We start from the raw sequence: 14,216 nt of genomic DNA on the forward strand, positions 1-14,216 counted from the left end.
TGAAAAACATAACATTTTACATTATGTGCTGTTGACTTCCGCCTTGTTCACATTCTTGCACATGGGGATTCAAAAGAGAACTTTTGTTTTCCTTTTTAATTTCGGTATGATAGAACTGTTGCAATTATTTATTTTGACAACTAATATAGAAAGTTAAACTTTTTATTGACAAAGTCAGAATTGGTTGAAGAGTTCATTGATTATATCAAACGCATTGAAGGTTGAATAATCTTTGGACTACAGTATTTATCTGCATGTTATCTCATCCATGAAAATGCAACAATGTAGAACAAGCTATTGGAGATTTTGAGAACCAGAACCAAGCTAACTGTGCAAGTTGAACTTTAGCTATAGTGTGTGCCCTTTTATTACTATTTAATTAATTGTAATATGAGGTGGTGGGTAATAATAAAAAAATATAAAATTCACTCAGTATTCCATGATTCCTAATTCACTACTATCTCAATTACAATTAAGTACAAATGAACTTTATTCAGTTGTGTAGGCACTAAAACAGTCCAATACATAAATAATTTTTTATGATAAAATAATTAAGATTTCTGTGCCACCCCAGACTGGTTGCTGGCCCTTGCCTGGCCACCCCTATGAAAAAATCCTGGCTCCGCCACTGGTTAAATGTGGTTTGATTTGTTTACATTAGTTAATGTATTGTTTATTAATTAATGTATTAGGCTAACTAACATGAACCACGAGCAATACATTTTTTTTTTTTTTTTTTGCACAATTCACACCCAGCAGTAATTCAGGAAAAAAATATCCGAATGCTCCATGTGAAACTTCTTCCGATCTTTTACCATCGTGTCAATTGATTTTGATTAATATGCGCGAGGGAGCAAGAGAGAGCAAGACAGTTTGAAGACGCACGACCGAGCCCCTCTCTCTACTCGTTCTTTCAGAAATATGCGCCCTATTGCAAGCCCAGCAGTCATCTACATCACTCACCAATCAAATAAGGCTTTGGCGAGACAAAAAAATCACTTGTGAGAGAGACTCGTGAGTGACAGAGAGACGGAGGGAGAGCAGGGAAAGGAAATGCAGCTGAAATACGCTGCGTGTTTTAAATAGTGTAATTTTTTTTTTTTTATAACGAAACGCATTATGTGGCGGCCGGTGGTGATTCTGTGGCGCACCGCCACGATTTAGTCTATGTATGGGAAACACTGCATTAGCCACTGCAGGACTGTACATATATTCTTCAAAGCCTTTTTCCTTCATCCTTCAAAAAACTGTCTCTCTTTGTCTTGACTGCCTTTCATCAAGTATTTTTTAAAGGATGGCAGTAAGATATTTAACACAATGACAGCATCACTTACCAAGTGCTTTAAAAAAGTTTCTCGAACGACCGTTATTTCTTTCTCTCTGCACCCACCCCCACTCTGTCTGACTCTGCTTATATCACACAGGATGAATGAAAGGAGTGCTAGGTGGTTACATCCCTTAATGGGGTAGGCTTAGTCATTATATATACAGTGTCACTAGAAAGAGTAGATCAAAAACAGAGAGAGGCCATTACAGTGCTAACGTTCAACCACCAAAACAAAGCACTCCCTTCTGCTAGTGTTTAAAGACCCCTAAGAGTATCCTCCGAGCTTACAGCCTCACTGATTTATGGGGGGAAAACAACCAAGCCGTATCCTCCCCTAAGCTTGGCGAGGTCTAAGTCACTCACACTCTAGGATGTTAGCAGAGTCAGCAGAAGCACTTTTGACACTGTCTTATTATAAAACGCTTTGTGAGACTGATGATACCTAATTTTGACTGATGATGTTAAAAAATTCATTTGTGAATGATAAATTATACTATCAGGTTTGTTAGTATGCTGGATACTTGATGCATTATAAATAAAAGCCCTGTAGTCATACTATTTTGAGACAGATATGGAGGTCACGTGTTCTGCTGTGTGAGCAATGTCAAATAAAAGATCTGTCCATATCACAGGTCACACTTGGTGGGATGTAACTGTGCTGGTGTGTGTGATTGCGTAACTGACCTACTCTCCAGCGGCACATTGCTGCCCAGGACCCAGCTGTCCTGCAGCGGCACTGACTCGGGTGTGGTTTGCAGTTCGGCGGGGAGGGCGGCCGGAGGGGCCGGGCTCACGTTCCTGCGGCTACTCAGAGAGTTGTGGTTCAGCGCCGTCACCGACGGCTGCTGCTTGTGCGGAGGCGGAGCTGGTGGCAGTGTGGACTGGCCCTGCTGATGGTGATTGGACGGTTGATCTGCGGAAAGAATCAAATGAAACTGGGTTAACCAATGGCGAGGCGGCGTAGTTACGCTGTGCAGATGTAATCAGTTGTCCTTGGTAATTAATTGTGGCAGTTAGGCAAATGTGTCTGGATGAATGTGCTTTTGCCAAAGAACATCTGGGTCATATTATAACAGAATGATGATGACTAACCATTTAGTACCCACCCCCACCAGCTGTCGAACTGCTGAGTACATGATGACAACGACACATATGCACGCACTCATACACATTTAAGCATATGATAGAGACGATTAAACATCCGCTTTCATATGTGCCGGGGTCTCCAGCGGCACTTATCTGTCATTATTGCAATAAATCCACCCTTGGGTTTATTTGGGATTGCACCATGTTAACGAGAAGTTTATGAAGAAGTTGCGTTTTGAGTAGTGGAGATTGTGAGCAGAGTAGGCGCTTTATTGGCTGAGCTTAAGACTGTGTTTACCACCGACCACCGTTGAAATGCAAATAACTTCTCTGCCCTGCAGCCAGTTCAAAATGCCTTGAAAATCTACTTCAATCTTAAAATCAAGTTTATTTATATGAATTGTACTGTATGGTTAGAGGCAACTGCGTAGACAAAGCTACAGTGTATGTTTACCTGTCCTTCAACTTTACTTTTCTTTCATAGACTCTGTTTTCACCTTATTATAAGATGTGTTTTTGTCAATCTGATCCCAAACGGACAGGTGTAAATGGTGTCTTAAACATTTGAACTTGTCCACTTTCGACCACTTCCAGAGGTACCCGAAAACAAAGTGTGCGAACACTGAAAACACATAAAGTAGCAGGTTTAAACAGGGCCCTAAAGGCTTTGGACATGCAATGAATTCGATGTGTGTCATTGCCAGGGGCACATAATTAGAACCTTAAAAGCACTTTTGCAAGCTCCTTAAAACACTATGAAAAAGGGGAGGTTTTAAAGACCGACTAAGCTGTGTACTTAGCATTAGCCTACAACTAGCTATGCCGATTTCGAGTCAGGGATCTTAAGCGGCATTCGTCACATCATGAGGGATCACGTCCTCGTCTAAACCTCTGGTGAGTCAAATCTAGAATGAGAAATTGAGAGAGAGAGAGAGCAAGAGATTATGTGTTGTAACTTGAGGCCACAAAATTCTTTTCCTTGAACATAGATAAGATGAAACACAATGATATGTATGCGCAGCAGCCTTTCCAGAAAGACAAAACCATTGCTCAACTTCCTGCACTCTTCTGTGTTACTCACGTGGCCTTTTTTGATGGCGGGTTTGATACAGAAGGGTTGCTATTAGAACTAAGCAGAATGACAAACGGCGAGTAAGTGAGTGTGCACTGCGGTTGAGAAGCTTCTGGCAGATTCGGACTGCAGCAGAAGAAATCTTTTCTGATGCGACAAGGCCGTTTCATGGCTTCTTTGACCTTTTTTAGTGCTGCCTGAAAATGTCTGTTTCATTCACTCTCATCTCCTGTTTGTCTCTCTGAATGCAGGCTTGAAGACACACATGCTAGCAAACAATAGTGCATAGGTTATACAAATTGTGTTTGACAAGTACTCTACTATCTCGTTGTACCTTTTCTTCATTTGATTCTTAGTCTGAACACCCAAGTTGTAACAGTGTAATACGAATATTAACCTCTATGTGCAATCTGCAATTTTTCTCACACAGTAAAAAAAAATATGTTTATAATATACAACAAAATGTATGAAAAGTTTGAAAACCTCTACTGTAGGTTGTTCAAGGTTGCCAAGCAACCTGCCACATTATTATAAAATTCAACAGATGTGTGGTCACACTGTCACAGGTGTGCAAGTATGCATACATTTATTTTACAATGGCTTAAGACGTACCTAGTCAGATTCAGAGGTTGAATTTTCTGCAAAAATAACACTATTGTGATATATACTATCAGCATGATATGTATGATTTTTGTCAAACAGAACACCCCTAATGATGATGCAGTTTTATCCCTGCGGTTCAGGTGTGTGTAGCTGATCATGAATCAAAGAGCTCAACGGAGGATGTTCTGACCACCCCCGCAGCATACTGGGATACAGTGTGCTCTATTCAAGTAAAAATATGATGTGCTGAGAGAATGAGGAGGGTAAGAAAGGTTTGCTGAGAGGCTGAAAGAAGAAGACAGGTGTGGTATGGATTGCTTAAGGCAAAACATAGATACATGAGTGCAAATCTGTTGGGAATCACAACACATCTAGCTTCAAGCTTTTGTCTGAGGTCTGCACTGCACTGCACTGTTTCCACCCTAAAAGTCATCCATGTAAACAAAAAAAACTCAAGATGGGCTGTAACACACACACACACGCACACACACACACACACACACACACACACACACAAAAACAAGGATTGATCTATTCTTTGACCAAAACAAAGCAAGTACCTGAATCCTAGAGGCGGTGAGAGAGCACAGACAGCTTTCAGATTGGATTCTCATAGCGTAGTCGAGGGAGTGCTTGGGTACATTTCCATAGTCTGGGTGAACACGTTCCATTGGGTCCTATCTACTCTGCAGCTGCTGGCTTCAAAGAGCACAACAACAAAATCAAAAACAATGGAGGGAGAGGAAAGAGGGACTGTTGAGTCTGTTAAAATTCAATTTCCAGCCTCCTCTGCAACTGATGGCGCATGGAACTGTTCATTCCCATGATAATCAGTCTGTCAGACACACAATCCTTGTCGGAAAGGTGCTTTTCTATATACTCAATTAGCTTTTGCCCCTATAAGTAAACACAACTCTATATGTTTTCTGTGCCATTATGCCTAAGGAAGATACACTTTCAAAGAGGGGTGACAGAATGTTAGCCCAAAGAACACAAAGTCACACTGTGGCTCACAGGAGTAGTCTGATCAATTTGGAAGGAAATTTCTATAAACAATACAGCATTGGAACTGTTCAGAGCACATCTATATAGAGTTTACCCAAGCATAAAAAAACCTGAGGTGGCAGGCAGTCTGACAAATAAACCACATGATAAGTCTCTTTCACATTAACATAGTTTGTGCTGAGGTTAATAGTTGGCCCATATGGGTGTTGCTATACAAACAGTAAAAACAGTAGTTTAACATGTTTAATTTCCTATTTAATATATTGAGCACAAGTGTAATGCTGCATTGGCCAAAAATATATTTTTGTCTTGTTTTCCCAATTAAAAATCTTAACACAAGAGTTGCATAAAATATTAAGAACTGTTTTCAGAGAATATATGTGACATGTCCTGTTATTTTGAGTTTACTCAAAAGACACAGTGTGCCAAAAATATGACAGATTTGAATATTTTTCGTTTTATCTTTAGTTTTGATAAAGTGTAATTTTATATTTTCATCTTTTATACTGACATCTTAATTATTTAATATTAAAAAAAATAAAAAAAATAATAAAAAATAATTCTCAATAACAAGGGTGTATGACAGCCAAATAAAAATTATTTAAATTCAGCAATGGTTTGGAATAGAAAGAAAGCTGGAAGATATTTTTTATTGCATAAATTATAATGAAAATGATGATGAAAATTGCTTTCAAGGATATATCTAACCAAATTTTGTATATACAGCAAGAAATTAAGTTAGCAGTGGGTTAAGAACAAAAAAAAATTCAAGATATGAATATATTTACAGGACTGTAATGAGAAAATCTTATTTTATGAGAAAAACATATTTTGGCAAAACAAGTAAATGTATCTTGTTTGGAGAATGTTTAAATACATTTACTGGAAAGCAAGACAAAAGCACTGATTAATACAATTGGGTTTTGCAGTTTGGAACCATAACTAAGATTGCTCAAGTAAAATAAAAACTTTCTCATCTTCATTTTAATCCCAGAAATTAGAGTTAAGGCATGAAGCCACATGATACAACAGCAGACATCACATTTTATTTAATAGTCTCTGGCCGTTTCTTGCCTGGCTAGCAGAAGTTAAATTAAATAAAGAGAGAGTAAATGAAGTGTAGAAGGAGACGACCATGTGTGCTGATCTGACACGCTCAGCATTTTCAGCAATTGCTCACCTTATCTCCATTTAATATCAAGGGAGAAAGGCACATAATGTATTTGGATATATAGTATGCTAACAGACGCACACACACAAGCTCAAACGCAAAAAAACTGTGGGGCGACAACTTTATGGCTGTTCTCGGAGACGGCTCCCCGATACGTCTCAATTTCGCTGCCATATGTTTGCAACACAGGTGCCATTCCAGAACTTGAATGGACATTTGTCACGCAGCAGGCCCTGTTAGCCTCATCACGTCTGTCACTCTCCAGGGACTCTGCATACAGACCCTTTACATGCTCAGTAACACTGACTTAAGCCCGCTCTCTGACCTCCAGGCCTGACCCCTCTCAAAAGCCCATCCACGCTCAGACGTCAGCCTGCTCTGGTCTCCTCTGGTGAAGGGAAGTGTAACCCAGCCCGTGTCCCTCTCCTCTGGCTAGGAGAATGTAGTAGTTGGAGAGAAGGCCAGGTCATGTCAGTCACTGGCGATGGATGGGACAGATGCAGGTTTTATGGCACCGAAACACGATCACTGATGGATGACCCTGCCTGCTGTAACTCATGGGACGCGGCCTGTCATGCTCGTGTGCAGCAAAAATATTTTAAGAGCCATTTGATTAGGATTTCACAGGCAGACCTGAAATTACAGCCAGTGTCGTTTATCTCTTAATGGGGGCTGAGTGATAGCTAGTAAAAAAATAATAATAATGAAAGTGCTGCTTATCTGTACCAGCACATCTCGGGCCTGAGCTTGTATTTCAGTGATGGTTCATCAGCAGACATCTGACCTGCAGTGAAAGTGTGTGTGCGGGAGACAGTGTGTGCAAGGAAACGGAAACACTAATGCCCTGGCACCCAGAGTGTCAGTGCTTATATTCGCGCTGTCAAACTCTAGATTACCTCACACGTCCTTCACCCACACCTGTCAGAAAGCTGGGAGCATTTGGAAAGGCCTGTCATATCGAACATCAACCCCCCTTCTTGTCTTTTCTCAATGCTCATTTTGTAAACCTTTCCTCCTGAAAGAGGCTTTACAAAAGGAAGGACTGAGTCGCTCAATGGGGAGTGTCCATCAGCGTCCATCAATGTCTCTTTGCTGCGTTGGCTCACAATGGCGGAGTCGGGCGAAGGGGGTCAGACAGGAATTGCGTGTTGTGGGAAGGAAGAGAAGTGAATGGGTAAATGGGGCCTAATAGAGCTGTGTCCTGTGAGAGGCAGAAAGCCAAAGGAGGACTGAGCTTTTGAGGCGGGCTGTCGGTGGTATATCCACAGTGGGACATTCATAAGGGTAATGAGACCGTTTATTTATGTGACATACCTTGTGTGGCTGAAATGGGTGTGAGGAAGAGAGAAGTTTGGTTCTTTCAGCTACTACGGAGGATGGGAAACAGAGGAAAGGACAAGGTGGTGTTCCCAGGAGTCTGTGATTAAGGAGAGCGGTATCGTCTCTGATATCTAGAGCACGTCTGGGCCGAGGCTAAACTCACTGTAGATGTAGCTGGCCACCAGCTCTACTGCCCTAGATTACAAAACACACACTCGGTTTAAAGGAGTAGTTCAGCCAAACATGAAAATTTGGCAATTATTTACCCATTCCCCATTGGCCATCATGTCATTCCAAACCTGTTTCTTTCATTCTTCAATGGAGCACAAAGGATTTTGTAAAATAAAGTGCTGTTTATTGTTTTCCATGCAATTAAAACAATATCCATACGATTTATGCACTAACTCTTCTGAAGTCATACAATAGCTTTGTGTGATAAAAAGACCAAAATACATTGTTAAAAGTTATTTTCTATAATATGATAATATTCATCTTCAGTGGATTGTTACTAGATTGAACGAATCATTGAGACCAGTTTTGAGAACTAAATAATCTGATTCATTGAAAAGATTAAAACAAAAAAGTTCATCATGATTCGGACAGCACTTCTCCCATGACTTAAAGGAGCAGTAAGTGATTTCTGAGAAACACTGTTGATATTTGAAATCAACCCAAACAAATACACCCCTCCCTTCATTGCTCCGCCCCCAAAATGCACAAACACACAATGCAAGAGTGTCTCTTCATCATAGATGAAGTGAAGAAAAAGAATGTTTTGTGAAAAATAAAGCGAAGATGACGAACAAATGACAAGGAAGAGCAAAAAAATGTACATACAGTACACAAGAGTATATACAAGCAAGAGTTTGTTGTCTCTCAGCCATCTCTCTTTCTACAGTCTTTCATTCAAATCTCTCTCTTGCTCACTCTCTCTCCTCACCCATCATGACTGGACATGCCCCCTGCTGCTGATTGGCTACAAGTGTGTTGTGGCTCTTGGTCTTATCCACTTTCAACAACATTTCTCAGAAATCGTTTACTGCACCTTTATATTTAGGTCTGTTCTTCTCATAAATATATAGTGTGGTTTCAGAAGACTTGGAAGACAGCACACACGTCAAATGGACCATGGGTTTGTAAACACAGGAGTGAGAGTAAATTATGATAGCTTTTTTAGTGAACTATCCCTTTACCAAACATGTCATAAAAGAGAGTGAGTGATTTTGAAGGTTTGGCGCTCCTGGACATGCTGAGTAGTGCATTTTCATGGACTGGTGATTGAGAAATTTGAAGAAACGAAGACTGAGACATCCTGTCAGATGTGTTTTGAGTCCTTCTCACTCATTCCCTCTGGAGGAAGTCTGATGTGAGAACATCACTTTTTTTTAAATGAAGAAATGAGAAGTTCAGTGTTACTTTCTTTTATTGCAGCATGTCTGGCATTATGATAAGTGGGATTACTCGCTTTCCTAACTGAAAGGCCTGTAAAATGTCAGCTATCTGTCGTCAATATGTGTCAAGATGCTAAATTGACATTTCAAAAGCGCACCAGTCGTTGAAAGCTAAAGCTGTCATTCGGGGGGGCTTGACAGGAATGGAAGGAAAGGTTATTTGTCAACAATGTGGCAGCCTGTCATGTTTCACCTTGCAGAACTTCTCTCTATTTCATTGGTGGGGGGATTAATGCAGAACGCAGTGGGGAGTGGGCGGCCATGCAAAAAGCTGAGTGACATATCAAACTCTCAACTTCCCCACAGATAAACACATTATACAAAGATGATTCGCATCACTGGAACATAATGCAGCCAGACAGACATGCCAAGGCTTCCATCATGTGCGCAGATCACAGACGTCAGGATGGACGACAGAACTGGTGGACTAAGTGGAGGTTTCTTAAAAAATAATGACTAACAGAAGCATCATGGCCCCTCAGATTTTTGAACGTTGAAGTTTTTTTTGTTTTTGTTTTTTTTAAATGAAACTTAAAAAAAAAATGTAAATAAAAAAATAATTGGATATTTAAATTGTGGTCTTGTTAAAAATAAAATGAATTTAATTGCTTTAAATTTAAAATTTACCTACCAACACAAATAGATGCACTTTGATGGACTTCAAAACAGAAACGGCCATTCACTGCCATTATAAAGCTTGGAAGAGCCAGGACATTTTTTAATATAACTCCGATTGTATTCGTCTGAAAGAAGACAGTCAAATATACCTAGGATGGCTTGAGGGTGAGTAAATCAGTTTAAAGTGAACTACTCCTTTAAGTTTTTCTTACCTCATGGGTTTACATTATCTTAACAAGCAAAGCAATTCAACATTACGTTAAATAAAATATTTATTATCACAAATGTTTTATATAGTCACTTTTTTATATATATGTTTTATATATACAAATATACAGTCATTGACAGAACATATTTGGGTTAGTATGCATAAGCCACAAAGTGTTGGCGAAATAACACATTAGCGGACAGGAGGGAATAATATGGATTTTTTTTATAGAAAACGTCTTGCACAAAATAAATTCAAGCACTTTCAAGGACCTGTATATATGTATGTTTATTTTCAAAAACTTTTCAGGGCCTTGACATTTTTTTTTTCAGATCCACAAACTTTCAAGGATTTCAAGGACCCGTGGGAACCCTGAAGATTGCTTGTGGTGAGAATAATAAACAATAAACAGAGAGCAGGATTCACACGAAAAGCTTTCTTGTGAATGCAACAGTTAAAAAACAGCATTACCGGTACTTGATTAACTAAAAGCCAGAGCTAAACTACAGCAAATGTTTGACACTAGACTATCATTTTATGATGAGAGGCTAAAATCAGTGTTTTCCTCTAAAAAGGAAAGATCAAGCCTTTGTCACTGTATGCAGGCCTCGTCTCTTTGTATTGGATCTGGACCAGATACCATATACACTCTAATCAATGACCCAGAAAGAATTGAAAATGCCTCTGTTGTGAAGCGTCTATAGACCTTATTCAGAGCAGCGCCATGCCAGGTATGAAAGTGAGGCTGTGAGGGATAGTCTTGCCTTGTCTCCAATGGCATCCGCTGTAAAAAGCTGTATAAAGCTCCTAGATTACTTACAATTTTCCACAGCTTATATTGTCGGGAGTTTTTTGTCAACTGAAATTTCTTGGAAAGATATTTTTCCAGTGTTTCATGAGCAGAACAATCCAAAAACACATTAAATAACAGTACAGCCCATTGAAGAGATGCATGTCTGTCCCTCACAGCCTCGCTTTCATTCCCATTAAAAATCAAAGATGGCGCTGCTGTGAATAAGGTCTATGGCTGACAGGTGTGTGTTTCTATGTGTGCGGCCGGGTGAGTGGGGTGGGGGGAGGGATTCCGATATGGGTGCATTGAAGAGAAGACATCCATTCTTCAGAAAAGAAGGTGGGGAAAAAAGAAAAAGGTGGGTGATTCAAGGTCTCTCCTGCTGTCTTTTCCTATATTGCCACTGCCAGTGCGGGATTCTGGCCTCTAACAGCCAATTTAGCATCAACCCCCAACAGAGAACAGCCATTACTAAAGAGTAATGAACAGAGGCAGAAAGGACAGCCCACCACTCGACTCACTCTGCAAAATTTCGACCAGTCTGTGGCACTGTGGGAGATATGTGGGCTCCCACCATCCAAGAACAGCAGACGGTGGCTTTGAACGGTTATTAATGGCAGCATGTCTGAGGTAAAGTAGAGGCCCCTCGTTTTGGGCGGCACTGCTGAAATTGTAGGTCAAGCAAATGGAAAAGAGAAAGCTGAGTTCCCTGTTCCTGCTCGCCAAGGATCAGCGCTCGTCAAACATTCGGACAGTGTGCTATTTATAAAAGATAAATATCAGCAGGTTGTGACATTTATCTGCCTGGCTGTCTATGATTTTCTGGGGGACAAAGTGGTTTTTAAATATTGACAAACTCAAGGGCAAATCATTACTGGAGATGAATCGAACCTCTAGCCTGCATGACACACTCTGGCGAGAAAACGGGGGAAAAAAGAATATTTCAAGAAAAAATGAACGGAAAGCGAGGGAGAGGGAAACAAAGAAAAGTAATTACACCATTCAGAAGGTTGTAAATTTCTCAAACTGTCAAAGTGCGTGTTGGTAGTGAAAGGCAATTTAAGATGTACCAACAAAGTGGAGGGATTCTGACATTAATACTCAGCCTCAGAGCTGAATTGCAGGTTCATAATTTGGCGTAATTCAGAGTAATTGCTGTGGGGTTTAGAGGGATATTATTTTTTTTCCACTTTGATGAGTCCCCTGATATTACCACTTGGAGGTGAATTGAAGTGCAAGGTTGTATTTCCGAGGCAATAACGCAGAGTTGCAAGGCTATATGATATTGTATGCAACATCAAATTGAATGCAGAGCTGTGATAAACAGCTTCTAATTTAAGATGAGAAAACCAGAGGAAACGCATTTGAAAAATGTTGTCCTTTCAACAACCTCAGGCCTATTGTCTTCTTTGTGCCAAAAACGGGTTGGAATATTTTTCCTGTAGTATCCATCGGGTCTGTGCTAATTCAACAGGTGTTGCTTGGCTAACCGTGACCAGCAGGAAGCTCATGAATATCCACGATGAGTACGCTCAAGGTTAGGGGTTTGCTCAGGAAGGTGATCATTTACAAGCTGATGGGCAGGCTGATCGCTAGCTGTGCCAGGTGCTGGACAACCCATTACCTTGTTTGACATCGACAGCTCTCAGGAAGAATGAGCATTATTTAAAAAGCTGATGACGAAACGTTTTGGGTGGTAATGTATTTTTAATGAGCAGGTGAGAATGAATGTTTGCTGCAGCAGAGGGGTGCCAAGCAACACAAACCAACACACACACACACACACACAGAGTTGAGTGTTACACTGAACTGTAACTGACATACAGTTGTGCTCCCAATTACATCTAACCCGAGTGGAAGCTCTTCCTACCAGCCCAGTGAAGTAAATGTTATACAAAGAGAGGCAGACAGACAGACAGAAAGACGTATTACTGGTGTCAAAATGACTCCATGCAACCTTGGTGCAACCACACACAGACCTCCAGCAAGACAATACACAAGGATCCTTTCAGAATGAAGTACAATATTAATCTTTAAAACTTAAATCCATTATAAATAACCCAGTGTGGAATCCCACAAGCTGCATCACATGTGAGTGAGTGATGGAAGAAACTTGCACAAAGAATGCACACAAGATGTGCTTTGCAGCAGCTTTTCAAACTCTATATATTTGGACACACTTAACATTTGTATATGATTCTTCATATGCATTATACATTTAGAATCATAGTAAAGTGAACAAAATAAACTTTTATGTAGAAGTTACTCTATTCAATATACTCATAAATGTACTCATATATGTATCAAAATATTTATTTTGTTTCAAATAGATGCTGTACATTGAATATTCTATTCATCAATATTTTTCCACAAAAATATTAAGCAGCAAAAACTGTTTTCAACATTGATAAAATAACCAATAATAACCAAATCAGCATTTAAGAATGCTTTGACACTAAAGACTGGAGTAATGGTTGTCTAAATTATTCCAAACTTTTGACTGGCAATGTATGTGAAAAAATACATATATTATATGTATACTATTTTCATACACATATATAACAGACATATTTATTTTATTTCTTTTTTTTTTGTGCAAATGTATAGGCTTATACGTTTCTTATACATTTTTTTTGTGCAAATGTATAGGCTTATACAAATGTATAAGCCAAATGTATAGACCCCTTCACGATCGACGTCACAGGAAAATTTTAGGTTCGCAGTGCGCATGTCGGGGTCAGAAAGTTCATTCCATCCCATTGAATTGTGTGTTAACCAGATAATTTCTCGTCAAGAAAAAATGCCTACTTGTTGCGTCGTGGACTGTGAAAATCACACCAGTTGTGGAGTCAAGTTTTTCAGGGTTCCTGCATCTCATCCGTTTAAAAAAAAAAATAGATGACATCTGTTCAGATCTATTTTTTTACAGTCTATGGTTCAGATAGATACTGCTATCTGCTAAGTAGCATGACACAGGTCACAATTAATGCCAGATATCGAACTTCACCTAACTATTAAACCAGTCTACAGTTTACAGAAAACAGTTGTTTACTTACCAGGGCTTAACTATACCGTTGTTGTCACAATATCTATCAATAACACAACAACACTACAAACACGAGCATCTTTGATCGTAGCATTGTCCCAGTCTGCCCGTTTATTATATAAAAAAAATACACATACTTAACAGTGTTAAATTTGAAAAAATACTGTTTGACAGAACTGCTTGCTTGTTACCACAGTTATCTGCGTGCTTCCTCGGCGATGAAGTTCCACATTTGCGGCTATCCAACACGAAAATGCATGCAGCAAATAAACCGTTCACAATATTTTCTTCAGATAACTCCAAATTTCTCCCACAGACTGGACTTGATTTTTGATGACTGTCGACAACTTTAAAATCTCCACTAGCTATTCTTTTCTTCAACTCCTCAGCATCCATCTCGACGACTGCAAGCAGGTCGCGCGCGCGGTTATGATGCATTTTTAAAAGTGAAAGATCCTGGGAGGGCGTGGCGCGTGGACTGATGTGGATTTTAAATTATTTTATCAACTTGAAATA

At 39.7% G+C, this 14,216-nt stretch overlaps 1 protein-coding gene across 1 annotated transcript in view; it reads right to left on the reverse strand.

The window, feature by feature from the left end:
- The window catches only part of tenm3 (teneurin transmembrane protein 3), a 227,439-nt gene that overhangs the window by 106,799 nt on the left and 106,424 nt on the right, over positions 1-14,216 (reverse strand). The window contains exon 5 of the mRNA XM_084098060.1: positions 2,012-2,240. Coding sequence (XP_083954186.1) covers positions 2,012-2,240 — 229 coding nt within the window. The remainder of the gene's footprint in view (positions 1-2,011; positions 2,241-14,216) is intronic.

The sequence above is a fragment of the Abramis brama genome, assembly GCF_963993115.1.
Source record: "Abramis brama genome assembly, chromosome: 2".
Classification (NCBI taxonomy): Eukaryota; Metazoa; Chordata; class Actinopteri; order Cypriniformes; family Leuciscidae; genus Abramis; species Abramis brama.